At 39.7% G+C, this 24186-nt stretch overlaps 1 protein-coding gene across 4 annotated transcripts in view; it reads left to right on the top strand.

Moving 5' to 3' along the window:
* Positions 1-24186, top strand: part of LARGE1 (LARGE xylosyl- and glucuronyltransferase 1) — a 291443-nt gene that overhangs the window by 168048 nt on the left and 99209 nt on the right. For all 4 annotated transcript variants that reach the window (XM_075075849.1, XM_075075860.1, XM_075075870.1 and 1 more), the window contains one exon: positions 15611-15782. In XM_075075849.1, the coding sequence (XP_074931950.1) occupies positions 15611-15782 (172 nt within the window). The remainder of the gene's footprint in view (positions 1-15610; positions 15783-24186) is intronic.

The following is a 24186-nucleotide window of genomic DNA, read 5'->3' as shown; positions in this document are numbered from 1 at the left end:
TGATGAACAGATTATTAGCTCAGTGTTGGTCACATCAACTGCAGAGGGTGACAATGGTAACAGTGTTGATAAAGCCATGAACAAGAAAACTGGCCAGCATTCTCTTGCATTCCACCATCTTCCTGGTCAAGCAGTTCCACTGGATGTTGCAGAAGCAGCCATCCCTAACGATCTATTTTCACAGAACTAGTGACTGGCTACTAAGTATCACAGATTATGACAGACTGTATTTGCATTGCACTGCCTGCAGAATATATATTGTTCAATGGCAGTGCATGATTGTTTATCTGTTTAGTAGTTCACTGTATGCCTCAGAGACCGACACGCAAAGGTATAAAGCAGATGTACATTACTTTCCTTCCTTTCTTTTCTACTTCATATGCAAGATCTAATTGCTATTAATGCAGTACAGGATGTGAAACACAGTATGTGAAACACAGCATCTGTATATGTTTACATTCATTTACGCAGTCGTAGGTATTCAATTAAAGTGTTTCTACAGCACTGTGGTTTTGGTCAAATACTGTAACATCTTATGGTCGGCATGTAATGCTCCTGCATTTCACCAGCCTTTTGTCTTTCTGTAAACTAGTCTACTGTACATGTCAGTGAAATAATAAGCATAGACTGCTGTTTCTTCTTGCCCTTTCTCTTTCTCTTTTAAAGAATGATTTTTTAAAAATGCAGATTTAAGATTTTGAAAACCAAAGTCTATAATAAAAACATTGTACAGATTTTCATAACTTGGATGGCTTATTTTAGACTTGAATTTCCACATTATAATTGAGATCTTGTATATTCACTAATGAGCATGTTGAATACTAGAGACATGAAGCCTCAGGTGATAAAATATGCTTGTGGTTGTGACACAATGCTACCATGCTAAGAACAGGGTCTTTTATCCACAGTTTTCAGTACAGATAACTAGATATTAACAGACCAGGTTTTGTAAGCCAAGATATTTTCCTTCAGACTGTCTGGGAGGAAATGAGTATCCACCAAGAAACAGATAGCAATTCAAACTCCCCAGCACAGTGGAACCTTTGTGAAGTGGTCAGAATCTATCCGTGCACACTGAGTAGCCTAAGAAGTACTTCCTCTGCCCTCCTGGTCCCTCTTCTGCTCAAAAAAAAAAAAGCCATGCAACATTACAAACCATTATTAGATGTGTTTTCTGTTATTATTCAGGCCTAAACTAGGAAAAAAGTAGTTTTATGTAAAATCACACTGGGTCTTAAATTTCTGCCTGTTCAAAACAGGCGGTGATGAAAGAAGTGCTATGGAAATCAGTGAGGCTGGTCAGAAATTGGTCATGAGAGTGGGAATCATGGTGCCATTACTGACTTCCAGCAGCTGTCATCTGCTTAGTGACATCTAGCTTTCATGAGCAGCCTCACCTCTGACTTTGTCTGTGGAGGGAGCCAAGATACCACAGGTGGAATAGCTTTTTGCAAATTTTGTGTAATTTCTCCTTGGATTTACAAACGTTGTCAGTTAATTTAAGATTTGGAACTGTAAGAATTTGGTATACTGGGATGAAGCCCAGGGTGATGCAAGAAGGTGCAGTATTTCCTGGGCCTCTTTCAAGGGTCCCAGTCTGCCAGTTGTGTTATATTGTGCATGCATCTACTGCACAACTGGCTATTCCAAAAGAAAGTCTCATGCCTGGCTTTATAAACCCCTTACACTTTCCTACTGTTGCTGGTGTTTTGGAAACATTGGAGTTCTTTGTTAATTCTATAATTTATCTCTAACTGTTGTGGGCTTCTCTGTATCTCCACCTTTTTCTTGATTATAGGGAAAAGCAGTACAGTCACTATGTACTACCTCCACCAGGAAGCCAGGGTAGCTGTTCTTTTTAACGTATGTGAAGTGAGGAATAAAGATCCAACTCTCTTCCACTGCCATCACCCTCATTTGTGTCATAGTAGCTGACTGTGACATTTCAATAGCAAGGATTCCTGTTTGGCATTCAGCTCCTTAAACGTCACTCTTATTGCAGCAACATGTGCTGCACCTCCAGGGAAGGCTATTTTAGCAGAGAATGAGGAAAAGATTAATAACTGTACATGAGATTTAAAAAAAATTATTCCATTTGACAAAAAGTATCCAGTGTGCCCTTGAAAAAAAAAAGAAGTTAAAAACACGGAGTGCCTCAAACTGACTGCTGCAACTATTGTTTGTGCTAAGTATCCCCATTACAGCAGCTGCTTTCTCAGAACTTTATCACCCATCAGTGAGAAATGAAAGCGTTTTGCTGTCCTAACCTTGGACGTATGGAAATTATTTAGCACTTTGATCTGCATAAGGGGTATAGGTTGTATTTCCCCTGTACTTGCTGGGGAGAGTTAATGGTCATCTGCATTCCAGCACAATTTCTGTTCCTGGCACTAACAGATAAAAAGCTGGAAAGACATGTAATGACTATGGTCTTAGATCTGAATGGCTTTTCACTTGCTCATAAGGGCACCTCCCTGTCATAGGGCATTCGATTACTCAGAGAAGAACAGCAGTGACTGTTCAAGACGTTCCTATTCAGGATTGGTATTGATGTGAGCATCTTATAAAAATGTTTAGTGATCCTTGCTTTTAAATTTACAAAGAACTGAAGTGTATATATTTCCATGTCTGATTGAAAAGCTGAAAAAGAGATAGCAGGCTGGAAGGACTCCAAGAATATTCTTGATTCACCACCAGGGAGCTGGAATTGTTAGAATTCATAATTTGTAAAGTACTTGGTGTTGGCTTGTTTCTGAGAAACAGCTGGAATTCAGGGACATGTTGCATGATAGTTCAGATGTGAGCTCCTTCCCACGGAGTAGTCCAGCAGACAGTGTAGGCAGAAAGTATTCTGAAGGACTAGGGCTGAAGTGGTCATTCTTGTGGCGAAAAACGATGTTCATCTTACCTGGGCACAACTCTCTGCATGATACTTTCACAGCACTGGAAATTACAAGCCATGCTGTGACTGATGTAGCACGAGCACACGGTGAAGTGAAGTCACTCTTCTCATAGGTCTTCTGAAAATATCTCAGCCTGGGTAAGGGCATTCAGGCTAATTTGGAGTTTGAGTACCTGCTTCAAAGGGGAGATATATAATAAGGTTATTAATTAGATGCCACTGATGGTACATTTTTTTGAATCAACTTGATATGAGAACATTTGAATTTCTGAAATGTGAAATTTCATTTCTGTCAGTGGAGATACAACTTTTAAAATCAAACTGACTTTATCCTGCAAAAGTTTCATTTTTTGAGGTAAGACGATGGTGCCTAGGTCTCACCCTTTCAGCAACAAGGTTGAAAATTCAGCAGTTTCAATCCCCTGATAATTTTCCCATATACTGTTCCATTATTACAGGTTTGACCCCTTTCACAGTTGAATGGATTCCACAGTTTTTAGCTGATACAGTTGAGTTGAAAGCCTTTATAAAATTGTTCCAGCTGTATTGTTTTAATAAGCCATTTAGGATCTGTGTTCTCTTGTCTATCTGACTGCATTTTTATCTGATGGTCCTTAGGGTGAAACTACCAGATTACATGCCATTAGGGTGTCACCAGTGGCCTTAGCCCTCACACCAAAAGTTTCAAGAAGTGTAAGAGATACTTGCCTGCTACGTGGACACTTCCTTTAAACACCACTCATGCAAATTCAGTGTTATCTGAAGTATTTGACCAATATATAACCAGAACCTAGGCAAGAAGCCAGACTCGTGTCATGAAATCAAGCTCCATATTTCTTGCTTTGGAGGAGCCCAGCTTTCCCAATTATGTCTTTATTTTCCTCAGATTGTTTCTCGAGTTAGTGCTGCATTGTTTGAGAGACATCTTATCTCTTTTTACTAAAAAAGAATACTACTTTTCCCATCCCCCACCCCCCATTGCATTCAGTGCTTCTTATACTATGTTATTGTTAGTATAGCTTGTTCATAGTTGTAATACATTTTATCCTTTATTATCCTTTTTATCCCAGGTGTATTCCTGGAGCTTTTTAGTCTCCAGGAGTTTTGATCTATTATAATACTTACCATTGGAGAAAAGAACACTGCTTCATGTAATCTTTGTTCTCTTGAAGCAATAATTGCAATATAAGAAGTTCCCACTCACCTGACCTCCAACCCTGTAGGATGGAGGATGATTTGTTTTCCTGCAAATTCTTGGCTTTTGCTGAAAATAAGAGAGCTAATAGTTCTTTATGGGATATGACATTTATTCCACCAGCTGGATGGGTGTTCCAGCCACTAAGGGCCTCTTTCTTGGTGCGGCATTTTCAGCTGTTGTTTCACCATTCTTGCTCTGAAGGTAAAACAGTAAAAGTTTAGTTCTGGAGAGAGGTGATTTTACTGGTGAGATGCCAGATAGTAGTTAGTGCTTTCCTTCTGAATAGCAGAACGAGTCCTATTTTTTCATACATATTTGCTATATTTTGACCTCATATTAGGATGTCAGAGGTCTGGTGAAAGCTGCCTTTCCCCATCCTTTCCACAAATCATCTTCTGCAACTCTGGCTGTTGCATTGAGGTACATTCTGGTTTGTATTGCATGCAAACAGGACTAGATCTTTCAGTCCTTAAGAGGGTGAGAAGTCCTTTTGGTTTTGGTTGGGGTTTTCTTTGCACATGATAACTGATATTTTAGACCTGCAGCTTCCTGTCAGGCATTCCTTGGTTATTAGTAGTCACTGTAACTGTTCTGCTGCCTTCTTTCATCATCCTTAAAAAAAGGACTCTTGCCCAAAATCCAGTACGTAAAAAAGTCCAACTTCAGATACAGTTTTGTCACTGAGCTGAACCTATTATCTATGCAAGATACATGTGTTAGTGCAGGAGATGGTGGTGCTTTTTATTCTGGACAGTGTGCCTTAGTGATACCTGTTTAATATCCTGACATTGTGCAAAATACAGATTAGATGCCTCTGGACTTTGAACCCAAGAGCTGCATGGAAATTTGCCAGAACATATAATGGCTGCAGCTAATGTGCATGTATTTGCATAGTTACTAAAATTAAAAAGCTGGCAATGATAATATTTTCATGGATTTATATCTTCCCTGATGGATTAGTACAGAGAGCTTGTTGATTGAGTTCGCTAGCAATTAAAGCGTGCAATTGATCTTTCTTATCTTTCCATACAGGTGAAGTGAGAAGGGCAGCCAGGAGTTGCTTTTGACCACTGGCCAAATTCTTGCTAGATCTACCTGTCAGTCAGCTTTTAGCGGAAAGCTCTGGCTTCCAGCCATTTTATCTAGTCCAGCTTGTGTGTCTCTTTTCACTCATTCACTGACAGGAAGAAGAAAAAAGGCTTTATCTTATCTTCTAGGGAAGACTTGCACTTTTGCCTCTGCCAGAGAGGTAGGACTGCGAAGCTGGTATTTGGTTTATTCTCACTGACCTCTTTTAGGATGCTCTGACTCTTGTAGGTCCTCCACCCTTGACTGCCACACCGAAAAACAGGTGGAGTTGAGGCCAGAGGCCCCAAAGGAACAAGAAATAGCACTAACTGAGACTGGCCAGACTCTTCTGTTCTGCAGTCTCATCTTGTACAAATCAATAGAGGAAAACAATGAGTGCATTCAGCATTTTGGAGATAGCATGAAACAGTGGAGAAAATTAAGAATATCTCATACGAGAGGAAAGAAGAGGACTCAAGAGTCAAATGGAAACTGGCCGTTTGAGGTTGGTGGAGCTAAGCAAGGAGGTAGGAATGGAAACCTTGTAGAAGAAAGCCAGCCAAAGACCTAAGGGGAGGAGATAATCCTCAAAGACCCCAGGATGTGAATTACTATTTGGTCATTTCTTTTCTAAAGAAGCTGTATGGCTGAATATCTGGTTACCTAAATGGCAGAGATAAAAAAACATTCATTTTACTTTATATCACAGTCTGCAGTTTCATCTGTATAAAGCGTGTTGGTTCCAAACATGGAGCATGATTTAATTCTTGGCACCCTCAGTTAATTTTTTATTAAGGAAGTTATTTTGAAGAAGCATTCTTAAATCATGGTTTTCCCTCTTGTCTGCCCTTTATGTATATGTGTGTATTGGTGAGAGACTTGGAAAGAAAGAAGAAATAAAAGAAAAGCATCAGCATCAATCAGACTAAGTTACAGACTTTGCCACAGAGATGAGAATTAATTTGCAGTTATTCTTCTTTGCAGTATGCTGATGCTGATTTGGGAGGTTTTGTTTGTTCCGCCTTTTAATATCTAATCTTCTTTTCCAGTTGTGGCTTGCTCCATGGTTTCTGCGTTTGCTCTACATTATCCAGGACCCAGAGGTTCATATAATCATCTATTTCTATCTCAACCTTTTTGCTTACTGCTGTTTTTATCCAGACTTGTTGCATGTGTGTGTGGAAGATATCATCTGTTCATAAAGCAAGAGATGAGGCAGAATTCTATTAAAGTCACCGGTGCTTCTGTGATGAGTAAGAATAACAACAGCAAAGGCCAGCAGAAATAGAAAAATCATTTTAGCAAAAATGTATAAATTCCCATCTCCTTACCGCTGTTTTTCAGTGTGGTTTATTATCAATTTTTTAAATACTCAAGCACCAGAAATTCTGAACCTACAAAAGTTACCCAGCTTTGCTGGATTCTTGGTTTCCTTGACAACCATTCATATAGATAGTAAGGACATGTTATTGGGTGGGTGGGGGGAGGAATATCAGTGTAATTGCAACCTGTGAATCACCTAGGAAAAAAATTAAATTCAAGGTTGAAGTTACAAGTTAACCAGAAAACATTAACAGAAGAGTCTGTTTTCATTTAAATAAGGTCTTTCTGCTAATATTTGCTGGATACCTGACAAAAATGGAGCAAAGGCAGGTGAGATGCAAGGAGATTCCTTTTGGCATTCCTCCTGAAGAAGCTACTACAGTTGACAGTCACCTTCTTCCACTCAGGCTCCTTGGTCACTTGGAATTGGTCTCTCTCTTTCATTTTTTATTTTTATTACAATTATTATTATTATCATTTGTGCTCAAGACAGGCATGAGTGTTACCCATATTTAATTTTAACCTGCTATTCCTCTTCTTCCTTAATGATTCAGTTAACCCAATCTCAGCAACAAGATGTTGATATTGCTGTCTTGGAAGCAAGTGAGAAAGGGGATCAGCCAAATGTCCCTGCAAAGAGTTGATATTTTGAGATATGGTCAATGTGAAATGGGGAAGATTATCCTGAAACTAACACTGATCTGTGCTAGTGTTGCTGGAATTGTGACTCCGTTTCCATGAATGTGAGAAGATATATGGCAAAAATTCACAGCAGGATGAAGTTCTCACTGTGTGAAATTGAAGAACAGTGATGAAAAAAAACTTAAGCATCAAGAGAAGTCCCTGTCCTGTGCCAGCGATAAGATACTGATTGTTTCCCCCCTCTTCTTATGCTTTGTGTTGCAAAAAAACTTAGTAATATGGTGGTCATTATAATGGTGACACTATTTTCCTCCAGTTTAGAAACAACACGAAAGCCCCAGCTCTATTAGCTTTGCATTAAATAAAGGTTACATGATTTTTAAAAAAATACATATCTTGCTACTTCTAGTGTTCATAGAAGCATGAAGCACTAAACAAGAAATGAAAAAGCTGTGGAAACAAGTTATCAACTGTGTCTAGGAAGTTACTTATCCAGCCTGAGGAAATAACACTTCTTATTGTTGTCTGATTGACACATCAGAACTTCCAGGGCTGTTTCCTATACCTGGGCCATTTGTAAGGGCTGACTGAAGACAGCAGCTACCAAAGAATTTGGCTGGTCTTCCTTAAGAGAGATCCTTCCAGCTCAAAGTTCTGGCACCATGTAGACTGCATAGGTTTTCAGATCAGTGTCAGATACAACTCAGAACAATTCGGAAACAATTTGTGCAGACCTACAATACTCTTTGTGATTGTGCTGTGACCTGGTAGTTTTGTTTTGTTTTGCTTTGTTTGCTTTTTTTTAAGGTTCTGAAGTTAGTTTATCACCTGACTGATACAATCGTCAGGAAGATGGTGCTTGTGTTGAAGTTGGTGAGAGCAGGTAGATGCTGAATTCTTCTGGAAATCCAGGTTTCCATCAGGTCGTTCATTACAGAGCCTAATTCACATCTCTCTTTATTTCAATCAGTATATTCTAGATGCCAAATCTTTTTTATAGTGAAAGCTGGCGTGAAAGCTCTAGGAAGGCAGAATTACCTACAGACTGCCCTTTCAAATTCCCCAGCCTTTTCTGTTTTCTGATTCCTCGTATTTGTTGCTAGCTGTTTCTCCACCACAGTGAATCTGCAGCCATTAAGCCTGGGTGGTGGTGGGATTTGGGTATATTTGATCCCGTTTATTAGCCCACCTCTGAGAGGGGTGTACACAAGTGGCACATTCTGTCTCCAGGCTTGCTGTTTCTCAGCCTGGTGCATCAACCCAGCCAGTCTGACCTTCAGGCTCTTCCACGATACTGGCTGTAGTGGTGCTTTTGTGAAGTCAGCTGAGCAGAAAGGGTGTCTTTTATTTGGAGTGGGGTTGAGGATATTATGTCATAGCTGAGCATTATTTTGATTGATTTTTTTCCAAGCATATCTGGGAAGATGCAGTGAATGTAGTGAGAAAATCAATACAGTATTGAAGGTTGCGTTTTTCCACTGAGAAGTGTTTAAGGACATGCTGCCAGGGAAAACACTTCATCAGCCAAACTTCCCTCATCAAGTCATGCTGAACAGGAAGCACTTTTTGAAGCTCAGGGCATGCTACAGTGCTATATCGTCTGTGGCACAGTGAGGAATTTTGTTAAGAAAATGAAAAAAATGTTATTTAACAGGCAAGAGGGTATGACAGGAACCTCATGAAGTTCAACAAGAAGAAATGCAAAGTCTTTCACCTAGAAACTACCCCATGCATCAGAAAATGCTGGGGGCCACCCAGCTGGAAAGCTGCTTGGCAGAAAAGGACCTGGGCGTCCTGGTTGACAGCAGGCTGAACATGAGCCAGAAGTGTGCCCTTGCAACAAAGATGGCTAATGGTAACCTTGCTGCATTCGACAAAGTATTGCCAGGAGGTCAAGGGAGGTGATCCTTCCCTTCTACTCAGCAGTGGTAGACCATACGTGGAATGCTGGGTTCAGTTCTGGGCTCCTCAGTACAAGAGAGACGTGGACACACTGGAGGGAGTCCGGCCAAGGGCTACAGAGTTGAAGGGACTGGAGCAACTCACATGTGAGGAAAGGCTGAGAGTGCTGGGACTGTTTAGCCTGGAGAAGAAAAGGCAAAGGGGGGATTCATCAATGCATATAAATACCTGAAGGGAGGATGCAAAGAAGATGGAGCCAGGCTCTTTCCAGAGGTACCCAGTGACAGGACAAGGGGCAATGAGCACAAACTGAAACACGGGAGGTTTCCTCTAAACATCAGTAAGCACTTTTCATTGTTAGGGTGACTGAGCACTGGCACAGGTTGCCCAGGGAGATTGTGGAGTCTCCATCCTTGGAGATATTCAAAAGTCATCTGGACAGGGTCCTGGGAAACCAGCTCTAGGTGGCCCTGCTTGGCCTGGTTGGACCAGGTGACCTCCAGAGGTCCTTTCCAGCCTCTACCATTCTGTGATCCTACATGGACTGGAACCTCTTCATCAGGAAAAGTCAGGATAGATTTTCTTCTGGTAGGGAGGTAGTCTATTAAATAGTCCCAAGAAGCACATAGCAAGCCAGGTTGTTAGGTTTTCTGTCAACCACCAGTACTTAAGGGAAGATGGTAAGTAATGAGAGAAACATGTACAGTCCTACAGAATCTTAGGTTGGCTTTCCTCTGCTTCTATGCTTGCTACTGTCTTTGTGCTCCAGTCTGTGTATATATAAACCAGCACTAAGTAAGACAGCAAATATATTATCTCTATTCTTGTGTTTCACCTTACTGCTCTATCTATCATCTTTTTAGTAATGTAGCAAAGAGATGGGTGAGTGCAGCAAAATCATACTTGCAAACAAAGTATCTTAGCCTGTAAGACTGATGACCTTTAAGAGCACGAGTTTTAAATAAAAATGTAATAATAATTTAATTTAATTAATTTGGCTTTCAGCAAATACGAAACTATCTCATCCTGGCATGTAACTTCAAAGTGCATTTTTCTCCTGACTCAACTAGAACACCTGCCCTGTTCTTTTCCACAGTTATGCTCATGACTGGCACCCATCCCTGCACTGTACTTCCCACATATGTCTTTCTAAGGGCTGTCTTTATCTTTGTCTTTATCCCAATGAGGATCATGTGCCAACTGTTAATAAATGCAGAGTAAGACACATGAGAAAAACGAATGCTAACTTCAGGTGTACAGTGTTGGGTTCTGAATTAGCCACAACTACTCAGTGAAATGGGTTTGCTGTTCTGGCAGTTCTGTGAAAATGAATGTGACCCAAATTAAAGTGGTAGATAGCCGTGTCCATACAAACAGGAGTTGTAAATAACCTGTGGCACTCTTTGCTGCAGGATGTTGTGGTTGATAAAAACTTACAGGACTTCAAAAATCAACCAAAATCACAGATCAAAAATCCATCAAAAGCTGTTAATGAAAAACATACGGCCTCTAGCTCCAAAATTTGGTGCAAAATCCTAGAGGATGGGAGTATATATGGGCACGGTATCACTGTAGAATTGTAGAATATTGCTGTATTCTTCAGTAGGCACCTGCCACCATCTGCTATCAGAGGCCAGCTACTGAGCTCGATGGACTTTTGATCTGACACAGTAAAGGCAGCCATAAGTTGTTTGTCCTTTCCTGTTGGTCACCGTTCCTGCTGTCATTCTGTTCATGTTGGTAGTGTTTTCCAAATTTGCTAAGTCTCCACCCTTTTCAAAGAGGCTCAAGGCACCTGCCCACGTACAGATTTCACTTGTAGCTACAGAGCAATCAGTATTTACCTGGGAAGCCTGGGCAAATTTTCCCATCACCCACTTGCGGAGAAAAAAATAGCATACTTAGGGAAAAAAAAATCACTACAGATCCCTAAAGAAGTGTGATATAAGAGTCAAAGTCTGGCTGAATATATTTGTGATGACTTGGTAGAAGAGTTGTGCTCTTTGATCTCTATGTGTAGGCAACCAGACTCACGTGTTTTTAAGAACAAACATAACTAAATGTTGGGAATGTAGTCACTATACAATTCATTCACAAACAGAGAAGGAGCCACTGTTTTCCCCTCTCTCTGTCATAGAAACAGGGAAGCTTGATTTTAAGCTGTATGTCTATATTAGGCTTCTTTCCTTAAAAAGCGCACTTCTGCTAACCAATGAATGTTTTTACAGCGGTAACAACTGTGAGAAAGCTGAGTTAGGCCGTGTACAACCTGTTCTAGGCTGTATGTCTGCAGTTTTAGCCAGGTTTTCCCAAAGATAGTCAGAGCATCATTAGGGAGGATAACTTGGTAGTAAAGTGTCACTGGACATGGGGACTGTTGCTCACGCTTCTGTGGCATTTACAGAATGTGTAAAGCATGCAGACTCCTAGGCATGTGATTTCTATATCCATAGCCAGATGCACCAAATAATTTAGATAATTTAGTGTTTTTTCAGTCTTCAGTTGTGGAAAGAATAAAGATGGTTCTGTAAAAAGATCTTCAGTGAGAAGGTATTGTTTCACTTAGCTTACTTAAAAGAATCACTGTCAGCACCAGCTAAATGCCTTTCTTTACTCTCCTCTCATGAACAAAAATCCAGATCTTGAGAGCTAGAGATCCAAGGTGTGCTATTTCTGCTGAACTGAGAATTATACAAATGGCAAAGTATGTTATCCTATTGTGTTTCACTTTCTTCTTTTACTATTTTTTTCTCTTCCTGCCATATCTTCTAGGAATATTCGTTCTCTGAAGGCAACTCTGAACTAGCTTGTAAAGCAAATGATTCACAAACATTCCATATGTGGTCCATTTTAACTATGCTAGAGAAAAAAAAGTATTAAGATTTACAGAAAAATATTTGGACAATATTTAGATAAATGAAATGGCTAAATGTTACCACTTATATCAAAGTGGACAGCTTGGACGTTGCAGAATTTTGCAAGAATTTGTCCTTAGACCATCTTAATTATCTCAAATTGCCCCTGCTTAACTACTAAGCACCTATTCAGCCATAGCGTTCTTGTATTTCTTTTAGTAAGACTATATGTAATACCCAGAGAGAGTGAGCTTTCACAGTGCTGTTGTGTAGCTTAAGGAGTTCTCCTTGGCATGAATTTGGAACGGTTACATTATTCATGAATAGCAAAGCAGTGAAGAAATTATGCTGGGGACTAATTAGGACCCCTGTTTACGTCTTAGACAACTCTGCATCAGAGAAGAGAAAACTGCAGATACATTGAACTGACTGACAGTTCAAGCTTCTACATATGCTCAAATCAGACACATGCTAGCCAGCTGTGATGGACCATTTGGAAGAGGGATTGCTCCTTTCATTTTCAAAAGCGATCCTTTCAGACATCAGGCTTCAGGATGGCAGGCTTTTGGCTTCCTTGTGCCAGATCAGAAGGAACAGCCAGGCAAGGATCTTTTCCCTGCAGTGAAACATTGCACTGATGTTAGATATTGGGAATCTTGAGAGCAAAGAAAGTAACAGCTCCTTGCAGTTGACTCTTACTTTTTCAGCCACCTTTTACTTTCCCTTCTTGACTGAGGCTATCCATGTGACATCTGAATCCCTGCCTTATTAGGCTTATTTACATAAGCATATTAGGAGTTATTTTGGAGTAGTACTGCATTTAGACTAATTAAATGAAGGATATGCCATCCAAAATTAATAACATAGGGATGGGTAATAATAAAAGCAAGCTCAAGTCTGTAAAATTACTTTAAGTCTTACTATGTGAGTATGACTAGAGAGCTGATCTCCATGTCTGGTCTACCACAAGGATGTCAAGTGGCAGATTCAGAATGATACGCAGAGTTTGGAGAAGCAGGGTAAATAGTGCGTTGCTGACACCTTGATGTGGTGGTCCCTGCTTAGGGCCATCATGTGGGAGGGCTAGGACCATAAGTAACTAGAGTTTTGAGGGTGTGGATTTGAAATTATTTCTATTACACACAGAGAAGAAATTTCTTGGAGCGTTGAGGTTCATTTTTATATAACTAGAAACTTAATATTGGCATATATCTCAGAGGCAGAAACTAGATTTCTCTTCTAAGTACCATAAAAATTAAAGACAGACCAAGCAAGAAAAAAATGAAGTAAGAATGATGGCTCTTTAGACCCATAAATAAAACCATTCTGTGTGTTACTTCACTCTAATATCTTTCATAGAGGTTTATACCAGAGTCCTGGCATTCCTTGCTTGTGCTACTTCTGGCATTCTACAGTGCAAATCCTATAAAGAGCACAAGTAAATACTGCATAGATGTGTGTAGGTGGCCAGATTGTGTATGCAAGTGATTACATATGAATTATATGCACAGAAAAGGGAACACAGAAATGGATTGCCAGGATGAGATAGCTTTCGAAAAACAAACAAGACTTCACACTTCAGTTTGCACTTTCTGTTTTGGGGTTGTTTTAATATAGTCTGGTTTTCCGGCTTTTCCCCTTTAAAATTTTGCCTTTCTCCTTAGAGGTTTGCTCTAGTACCCTCAGTCTTTTTAATGAACTTAGTAGTGGGTGAAAGGTCTGTGCTGGTACAGGAACCCTGAGAATACAGAAGAAAGTTGTTTGCCATTTTAAAGGGAAAAGAGCGGGTCAGCTTACATCGGCAGAGGCCTTGTTACTTTATATTCAAAAAGAAATGCATTCTAAGCAGCTATTATTAGCCTTTCTTCAACCACTCTTCCCACCTCCAAATAAAGTTTAGGAACCCATTCTACTATGAGAAGGTTTTCTTGAAGGACTTTGGAGGAAATGAGCTCTTCTGTGCAAAAGCTGTTTCACATAATAAACTTTAGAGTGCCACTGAATAGATATGAGACAGTTAAACAACAGAATAAATCTCAGGTTTATGAATGCACTTAGTTTCTGCCTACTTTCTCTGAAGTATAACATGCCAGGACAAATCCTGAAGTCTGTCTCACTCAGGTCCCCTGTAGACAAAATACTAATTGAAGTTAATGGGAGCATGACTCAGGGGAAAACTTAAAATCTGGGAATTGTACTGCATGCCCTTTAAAATGTTAAACAAGAGGAGTTTTAGACAGGGCAATAGGAACTTTTCAAAAACTTCTATATCCCACTTTCAGCAGTGACTTTTGATATTTGAGAGCTTGAATCTCACAGAAAGAAAAAGAAACATAGCTCATAAATCATCCTAGTGCCAATAGTGCAATGGAATACTGAGTTTAGTCTCCCAACTTATTTTAGAAGTGGTAGAAATGTTTTATTTAGCCCTGAAAAAATGTAAATGTTTGGGAGTTGTGGTTTAACCCCAGCTGGCAACTAAGCCCCACACAGCCGCTCCCTGTGGGATGGAAGAGAGAATCAGAAGAGTAAAAGTGAGAAAATTCGTGGGTAGAGATAAAGACAGTTTAATAGGTAAAGCAAAAGCCATGCACACAAGCAAAGCAAAACAAGGAATTCATTAACTCCTTCCCATCAGCAGGCAGGGGTTCAGCCATCTCCAGGAAAGCAGGGCTCCATCACGTGTAATGGTGACTTGGGAGGACAAACGCCATCACTCTGAACATCCCCCCTTCCTTCTTCTTCCCCCACCTTTAGGTGCTGAGCATGACATCACATGGTGTGGAATATCCCTTTGGTTAGTTAGGCTGTCCCGGCTGTGTCCCCTCCCAGCTTCTTGTGCACCCCCAGCCCACTCACTGGTGGGGTGGGGTGAGAGGCAGAAAAGGCCGTGTCCCTGTGTAGGCACTGCTCAGCAGTAACTAAAGCACCCCTGTGTTATCATCAACACTGTTTCCAGCACAAATCCAAAACATAGCCCCATACTAGCTACTGTGAAGAGAATTAACTCTATCCCAGCCAAAACCAGCACACCATGTTTGCCTTTTCAATATAAACAAACAAAAAACATGTGGCTAAAAATGTTCTCCCACTTTCTCCACTTTCGAGTATGTCTGTGTGATGTCACTAGTTATAAGTTAAAGATGTAAGGCTTAAGGAAAATTTGAATTTGTAAGAAACTAAATTTTTGCAGTTTTCTGGCCCACTGTTCTAAATGTCTGGCCTTTTGAAATTGTGACCTGCAAATCTGTAGGAAACAAAACGAAAGAGATTTATGTTTGTTACTTCTAATTCAAAGTCAGAAAATTCTGGGAGTGGCAACCACAAACTTTTTGTTTTGTTTGAAAATTAAAGCAATGTACAATTCACGTGAAGTTTTGGATTAAAAATATATTTCAGTTTTATCAGGGTATATGGATGTCTGAGAATGGATTGTACCAGGTTGGAAAGGCTCAATTAATTTTAATTATAATGTGTAAAGCGGTTGCCTCAAAGAACTTCTTTTTTCCAAGCTTTCAGAAACCTTAGTGTATTTCAGAGCTTCTGAAGTTAATGTACAAGCAGGATCTTAGTTGGCTGTTTCCACCTGGCATTTTATGCTGTTGTATTGCTGGTACTCAGAGACCTCCCACTTTTACAAGAAACTAATTTCAGGAAGAGTTTCTCTCTCTAATGAAGATTATTTTTTCTTCCTCTTTCAAATTTCCCATTTCCTGTCAGTCGGAAGTGTCTTGGATCCCCAACAAACACTACTCTGGGATTTACGGGCTGATGAAGTTGGTTCTGACTAAGACTCTACCTTCCAATCTTGAGCGAGTCATTGTCCTCGACACAGACATAACATTTGCCACCGACATTGCTGAGCTATGGGCCGTCTTTCACAAGTTCAAAGGTATTCTAATGATTTTTTTACTGTTTTTATTTGGGTGGGAGGGAGAATGGCAAAGCAAAGAGTGCAATGGAGGTAAAAGGGCTATCTGAGATTTTTTAAATGTTTTCACTCTTTCAGCCTTTGGTGTTTGAATATAATTGTTCTGTTTGTGAGCTCTTTCCTGAACAATGTTCTGTATAGAATGATTGACTACACTGATTATCTCTGTAGTTTGTTGTATTGGTCTAATTATGTAGATGATAAAGAATTATGAGGATGCTGTAGTGACCTACCGTTCAAGCATCTGTTGGTATTCAGTACCTGAAAGAACTTGTTTTATATTACTTTTTATTAATAAAACGTAATTATTACTTTCAGTATAATTTCTCCATGTTACCACTGAAAATGAATAAAGTTAGGATCATACTTGGGCCAGGGAGGTGGACAAAGGGGGCAAATCTATATATGTGAATAGAAATGAGTTACCACTTGCTCCTCTTAATGAGTTTACAAAGGGTTCTGGATTTGAAGTATCCAACTAAAGTAGTTTTCTCTACCTGTACCCATTTCCTACAGCTCCTTGAAAAATTCCTTGATAGGTTGACCAAGAAAGGACATTTTCAGAGTAACTGCGTAAGGAGATAATCACAAAAACATTCCCCACTACCCTGTCACAAACCTGAGCACTTTCCTGGCTAATACTCTACTAAAACCATTTAATTCTCCCAGGATCCAGTGTTGCCAGCTTTTCAGAGTCACAGACATGCCCTGTTGTTCTCCTCTTGCCCTCAGAATATGCATTGGAGTGCTGGTAAGTGCAGAGGCATTCCAGTATCCTGGTTTGAAGATTTACAGCCCTGTAAAAGTGGAGCCTTGATGCATAACATCAGCTCTCATAAAATCACCTCAAGCAAAGTCAGCCTAAGCAAATGGGACTATTTATTTACAGAAGCCAAAATAAACCACTCTGTTAGAAAGGTGACAGGAAAAAGAGCACATTTACTGTACTTATCCCATGCTGAAATCCACAAGGCCTCTTTGCCTTTCCCACTACCCAGCTAATATGCAGGAACTATTATCTTCAGCTCCACAGTCAAGGACTGGGTTCTAGTGCTTGCTTCTCTGTGCATTTGTTTCCTTTGCCTTCTCTGGATATACTGATGTCTCTTCAGCAGGCCAGAAGCAATCGCCTTTTTACTTAACGGAACTATTCACAAACTTGCTTCATTAAGGAATATAAAGGTTTTCCTCTTCTTCAGGTATGGTTCAAACCTCTTCACCAAGACTTTCCCTACACTGAACCTTGAGTTTCATATAAACATATACCTTGACAACCATAATTTACATAAATGTATGCACAGGGAGTAATGCTGTGCTATTGACTGTCTCGCTGTGTGCTACTGTCCCATTAATAGTAATATTTTACTGAATATGGTAATGTTCAGTACTGAATAGCATGATGTGGCAGGTAAAGAAATGTGTATAAACTGAACTTGGGCATAGAGCACTGTATAGTCAAAGACTGCAAAATCTGAATTGAGACAATGAGGGGGATCATCTCCTTCCTTGTATTTTCTGCTGTAGTTTCAAGAATGTCCCTTGCTTTTTAATGGGGAAAGAAACCAAGCATAAAGACTGTTTGTAAAGAAAGGAATATACAGCGGAGGCAGGCCTAAGACTGAAAAAAATACAGAAAATATGGAAACATGGAGAAGAATAATTACTGGAAGTAAAAAAGTGGGCATAAGTCAGTCTCGATAGAGCTAGGAAAGGTTGTTCAGCTGATTGGAGCTCTGAAAAGCTCTAGCTTACACATGGAGACAAAATTGCTGTGCTACTGTCAGCCCTCATAACATAAGTATCACAATTCCCAAATGTATGATTTCGTAAGTTGTCCGGTCTGTCTTTTTAATTCCAGCTGACCGCCTGCTTCTCCACAGTTTTTTAATTCTGGCAATAAATCGGTCAGTGTCTACCTCTGCTCATCTCCCAGATGGTCATGCACAAAGAAAGAATTAATGGGAAAATCCCATAGCCCCAGGAGTTGAGCAGAGTGGGAAAGGACTTTGGAAGGCATGTATACTCAAAACAGTGATCCTAAATGTTGGGGAGGAGAGAGAAATGAGTGTCTGAGCACAGGATTGTGCTCCAGTCTGTATCACAGGGTGCAGTCCCATTAGGCAAAGACTCAGTGGATGTGGATCATCCTGGAAAGCAAGGACAAGTGCATTGGAGAGATGCTGATGCTCTTCTACTGCTTTGTAAAAAATTGGTTTAAATGATATGGTGATTCCCAGTTTGTCCTTAGTGTCTTTTTATTTCTCTTGCCAGCCTTACAAAAGATTCAAAGGATGTCTCATGTCATTAGCCCCAAATATTCCTCTAAAGGATCTGTTTTTAAGCTAATGTTTTAATCCCCTCTTTGTTTCTCCCTCAGAAGTCCCAAGTAAGTTTATGAAGATTTCTTTGTGACAATCTAGTGTGTTTGTTGAAATGCTACTTAAGCAGAAGAGAAATAAAACTCCTATGAAGGGAAGTTCTACTCTCAAAGGAACCTGACACTAAACCCAACCCTGGCTTGGAGGGCAGCTTTAGAACCGCAGGCTCTCCTTCTAGAAATATTCAAACGCCCAGTTGTTGGCTAGAAGCAGCCTTTATAAACCTGCTTGCATCAGGATGTTGTTCAAGCAAATAGAAGAATTTTTCATGTCAGCGCAGGAAAGGCAAGAGCTTCCTTCTGCAGGTTGCTGCAGGATAACCAATTGGACAGTCCAGCACAGCCTCTTCCAATTTACAGTCACACAGATAAAGAGAGATAAGGTCCTGGAGTCTGCATTTCTTTCTGTGCCCAGGAAGACTTTTTTTCCCAACAAAAATAGTGACAAAGAGGGACCAGTAGCTCAGGTTCCTTTTTTTGTAGGATGCCACGCTTGGAAAAAGCTCAGTTTCAGGATTGTCTTGCAATTCAACAAGGTCCAATTTACCGTGTAGAAAGGCCCACAGTATGTTTTAAATAGCACCTGCAATACCCAGTATCCTTGTTCTGCAAAGGTTCTTCTTCCTGTCATCTTAAATGTTGCTGAAAAGATCAGACCCTTACATAGTAACTTAATATTTTAGGTGGTAAAGCTACTATTATATTCACTCTGTAGATGGAGAAAAAGGAAGGAGGATTCCTTTGTAAATTATTGCTCTTCTGCCCTTTTCTCATAAGCTCTTTGCATACACCTTTACAATAAATGATCCAACTATTCTGTATCTGAGTGCACAAATTAGGGCTGTACATATGTGATTTTATTTGAAAATCTCTTCTTTGAAGTGGCAACCTTAGGCTTATGGAGAAATTCACACCTCTCTTTGGTAGCCTGAAAAAGTGTCTCTCAAGCAATGTAACATTTAAAAATTTCTCTTAGCAGTTACTGTGGGTTGTATAATTATTATTCCTTTTATATGTAAGCTTCAATCTCTATGCATAAATATGTCTTTGGGAACCAGTAACTTAAATTTCAAGAGTCAGATCCAGCTTTTCAGATGGGATTTGGACATTTCTGCTTTAGCCTCATTCTCTCATGCTCTCCCAAAGATAAGCAGTTGGTTTCTCTAGGACAGATAGATACATCTAAAATATTGACTTCAAAGGTGTGAGTCGGCAGCCGGTCTGCTGAAGATAACCTGTCATGTATGTTTTCTGTGACTTAGTTGACATTGATTATGGTTTCTATTCATATTTTACTGGATTTTGAGAGTTCTAAACTTGAGAAAGTATCTAGCCTATGGGCAGATGAGTGGGACTGTAGATCGTATGCATTTTTGGATGAAGTGTTGCAGTGTTTCAGATAGCAAGGATTAGTGTAACCAATATGATTTTATTGCAGAAATTGTGTGAATTCTTCTGAGAAAAGAACCAGTCCAAAGCTATGCTCTTTTCCATCAGTCTTCATGTTCTTTTAAGGGGCACATCAGCTAATTGTTTTATTATTCTTTCTAACCCAAACTCTTGGTACTGAAATGTGGGTTCTTTTTTCCAAACTTCTGATTTTTACTTTAACTGTGTGTTAAATATGGATTCTCAAGAGCATTCATTGTAAATGGTATTGTGAATTTATTTGGGACCTGACTATAACCGTCATCATAATTATTTGCATTGCAGGTTGCAGTTCCAGTCAGGATCACAGCCACTTTGTGCTGGATGCTGCATATATAAATAGCAAGATACCGTCTTTGTGCTTTACCTAGTGTCAGGTGACAATTCTAGTGTCTGCCTGGTTCTTCTAGGCTGTTGCTATGTATGAGTCTCAGCTGAGACCCACAAATGAGACCTGAATAAACCCTGTTGAGATCAGTGTTGAGGGACTCTGTTAAGTTGAATGTCACATCTAAGGGCATTATGATGTTTCTAAGTACATATCATAGCTCAGAGGATATATTGAACAGTGATGTCCTACTACTACATGTTAGTCTCACAATCCAGCTAGCTGATATGATTAATATTTTAAGTACTTTTAAACAATGGAGACTGGATAGTACATAACTAGTGTATTTCAAATAACTACTCAGAGATTAAGTCATCCAGACAATATAAGATACAATTAGCATTCATCTGTGCAAGTAAGTCTTCTCTGGAAAGCTGATGAAAGCAATAAGGCAAAATCACCTACCTCTATTAACCAAGCATCCCAGTAGGAGAAATGGCAAGCTCGATAGGAAGTCTGAGATTCCCATATTCATACTTTGCATGAAGAAGAACATGCTATAGAAGCTGTTTGCTTTGTGTCAAGAGCTCAAACAATAATAAATATCCATACTGACATCATAAATACCAGAAAAGGTCAATAGCGATTTTGGTGCAGGATCAAGTGCCCACAGCTGAAGAGGAGATTGGCACATAGTCAATCCCAAACTTAAAATCTGCAAACACTCAGTATGTGGGTGCTTTGGCATATTGCTCTGCAGAATGCCTGAGGTAACAATCTAGGTTCATGCTATTTTTGCAGCTTCTTCAGGAAAAAGAGCAAACAAACAAAATATCACAACCATCACAAAATTCAACATCTTGTGTAGGTGGTTTAATAATGATATTCCTACAGGAACTCTTATGCATAAGGTTGTAATACCAAATGCATGCATAACTTTTCATTTGTGTGTGAATTTAGAGTGCCAGAAAGTGAGATGCTGATGGCACCGGTGAGAGTCAGGCAGAATCAGCAGGTGCTGTATAAATTTCCCCAAATTTGGCTCTGTCAGTGAAGCCCCCTTTTAATAAACTATACCTGTCATAGACCTAGGCCCTTCTTCTGCAAATATTATACTTTTTATAGGTATGCTGTTCTGTGATGATGTAAAATATTCAGTTGTTGCCAAGATTAAGATTTAAAATTCATTGCCACCTATGGCTGAAGCCAGGATTTGAGCCCCAGAATTGATTCTGGGCAGGTTCTGTAGTTCATTCTGTCAGTTTACACTGAGTAAATCATTAAAGCTTCCACGGATCATTTTGAGACAGGATCTCTGCAGGCTGACACAGTGTTTGTGTTAAATCCCGCAGAGATCTTTCTGTTCCTTCTGGTCAGTACAATAGGTTTTCTTTTCTTACTAATCAAGAGGAAGGCATTAGCAACATGCACCTTAGTGTGTGTAAAAATCCATGGTATGAGTCAGTCTTTTTGTGAAGGAAACAGGATCACGTTGTAGCAGAGTGCATTAATAAAATTGTCAGGCAGCTATTAAAATAGTTTAAAATTTTCTGAATTTTTATAGGTGTCTGAAAGGGCCAAATGGCACTTGTCTTTGCTCATAAAATGAACATCTGTTAGTTTCTGAAAGACTTGTGTAAGTGTTTAATGGTTAGACTACGGTACATAGCTCATCCTAGGGTTATTCCACAAATGAAATACATTTTCTTTTTAAAAAGGTCCCTGTGGAGACTTTATCTGCTTAAGATTTTTTATTCCCGATTGTTATATCATGGTGTTTTCTTCTTTTCTGCTGCAGAAGCTTTGAAGCTTCGTTGATAAAGAATCCTATTTGTTAGCTATAGCTGATAGAAATGTTGGGGTGTGTCGTGCTCCTCTGTCTCATGATGCTGTTATCATCTGTGTGTGAAACTACAGGAGTGAACACTGAATTATGTTGGTGAAGAGCCAAAGAAAGTAAGAATTTAGGATATTCGGGGAAAAGGCAAGTTTCTAACTGACTGAGGTTAATTTTGCTGCTTTTAATTAGGAGGGGATAGAGCAAAGAGATGGCACTTACTGATTCTGTGGGTCTGTGGGTCTAGGGGAAAACAATTTGGTGTCTCCACTTGTCGGATAAACTGACTGGCTGGAAGTTCTTTTTTTTTTTCTCTAATTGCAGTTTGCTTTGCTATGGTATTCCTTTATTGAGGAGGCAGTATGTAAGAAAGTTGACCTCAGTAAATGAGCTCCAGGGGAGAGAGTTATTATATGGATCAGCATGTGCACATTCTAGTTTATGGGTTTTAATGTGACAAGGGACATAATCAGAAAATTCTGATTATGAATTGCTGCCAAAATAGAATGGCTGCAGTTTCTGAAACATCTGTAGCTCTTTTTTAGCTGAATGGTTCTTTGTCTGTTTCTGCCACCAGCCAGAAATATTTAGAGGTAAAAGGCCAACAGTGCATAGAAATTGGGTATAACTCGTGGTGTGGGAAATTCTAAAATAAAGCAAAATAAAATAAAAGACTGGGTTCTTTATTTTTCCATTTTGATTTCCAAGGGATACCCTTTGGTCGTGTTTTCATGCTTTTTCCTATGGGGGCTAGGAATGTTTTAATTAAAAATGAAAGATGATATTCTTTTGTCATCTTTTGATTCCACAACCGGAGTTTTCAGAATAAAAACCCACTACATACTACAAGATTTGTAATAAAAACTTGTTGGCAACACTGAAATTTTGAGGACTCTTTTCTACCTTCTCAACATCAATCTAGTGCTTTCTCTGCATTATTTTTCTCCAGTCTTTGTTAACCTGCCACTCATTCTACAACTGTCTTTTTGGCTTAGGTGCTATGATGTATCAAACACACAAGCTAAACATTGTATGACTCACACAGTGTTAAAGCAAAAAAGAGTTCCTGTCTCCTCTGAGCTCTTTCTTCAGGATTTAAAGAGACCTTAATTCTATTAATCTGAAGTACTCCAACAGTGAAGAATGGACCTAGAGCTTTTTGAATTGCCTTACAAATATTTATTGAGAGAAATCTGGGCAGAGTGTGGCATCAGAGGAGCAAAGTGCATATCCCCATCTCCCTTAACTAGCAGAAGCTGTGACTTTCCAGAAGCTAGAAGATCCAGCTCCCAGAGAGCAGATACTGGGAGAAGGAACATTTCTGCTTTGTGTATTTGTTCTTGGCAGAGGAAAAATGCATTTCTGGGAACAAGATGCCAGTAGGCTGTGCTGAAATGAAAACCTATGAGAACAGTGGGAGGGAAGAAACTCAGGAGGAAAATAATAATAACCCCCTATGCCAACTAAAAACGGGACATCATTCAGGAGTTGCTGTCCACTGATAAGTGTTTTAAGTTGATTGTTTTCTCCTGCAATCTGTTCACCTTCTCGTGCAATTATAGACATGCTCCCCCTAGGGTATATTTAGTACCTCTGCCCATTAAAATTTGTTGTTTTGATTTTTTTTTTCAATGGAGGGCTATTAAAAAAAGCCCAAACCCCAATGTCTGCAAGTCTTTTTGGGTGGAGCACACAAATTAAGTCCATGTACTAATCCCTCTGGCCAGTCACACTGTGTTCCCTAGGTGACAGTAAAGGAGAGCAAGTGCATGAGCAGGCAGTGAATATGGAGGGAGTGGCAACCTGTTCATCATTCCAATTAATAATGTGTAATGATGATTCACCTCTGCATGTGTGAAAAAGCTAAGCAGATGAGGCACGTAGGTCATTCACCTAACAAATGAAGATTACTCTAAGGTTTCATAGTTATACTACTAGGGCTAATGAAAGCAAGATAGTTAATAGATAGGTTTCCGTGCCTATGGCCTTCATTCTAATCGCATGCAATCTATCAAGCACATGTGCTTTTCCCAGTTTCCTGTGACATGCATTGTAATAACATGATATTCTGTTTTCTCCCTCTCTGAACCAGGCATATTCTCTGAGCCTATCATTTTCTGCATTAGCAATCCATATTTTTAAGGACCTAAGTCCCCATTTCCAATTACAAAGCTCTCATCCAAGGTTTCACCTTTTTGGTTTAATGCTGCAAATTGTGTCTGTAATACTGTCCTTGACAGCACATGTGTTTGCGTAGGGTAAAGTGGCGTAGGGAATATTTGACTCACAGGCTCAAGCTGGAAGGTAAAATGTGTTGCCCAGAGGTCAACGGTATGATTGTCCCATCAGCAGGATGAGTGCATGGTATTGCTCTCTGCACAACTAGGGAAGAGGG

The sequence above is a fragment of the Phalacrocorax aristotelis genome, chromosome 1 (assembly GCF_949628215.1).
Source record: "Phalacrocorax aristotelis chromosome 1, bGulAri2.1, whole genome shotgun sequence".
Lineage (NCBI taxonomy): Eukaryota > Metazoa > Chordata > Aves > Suliformes > Phalacrocoracidae > Phalacrocorax > Phalacrocorax aristotelis.
Note: the sequence above shows the minus strand (reverse complement) of the source record. Positions and strands in the feature narration are given on the sequence as shown.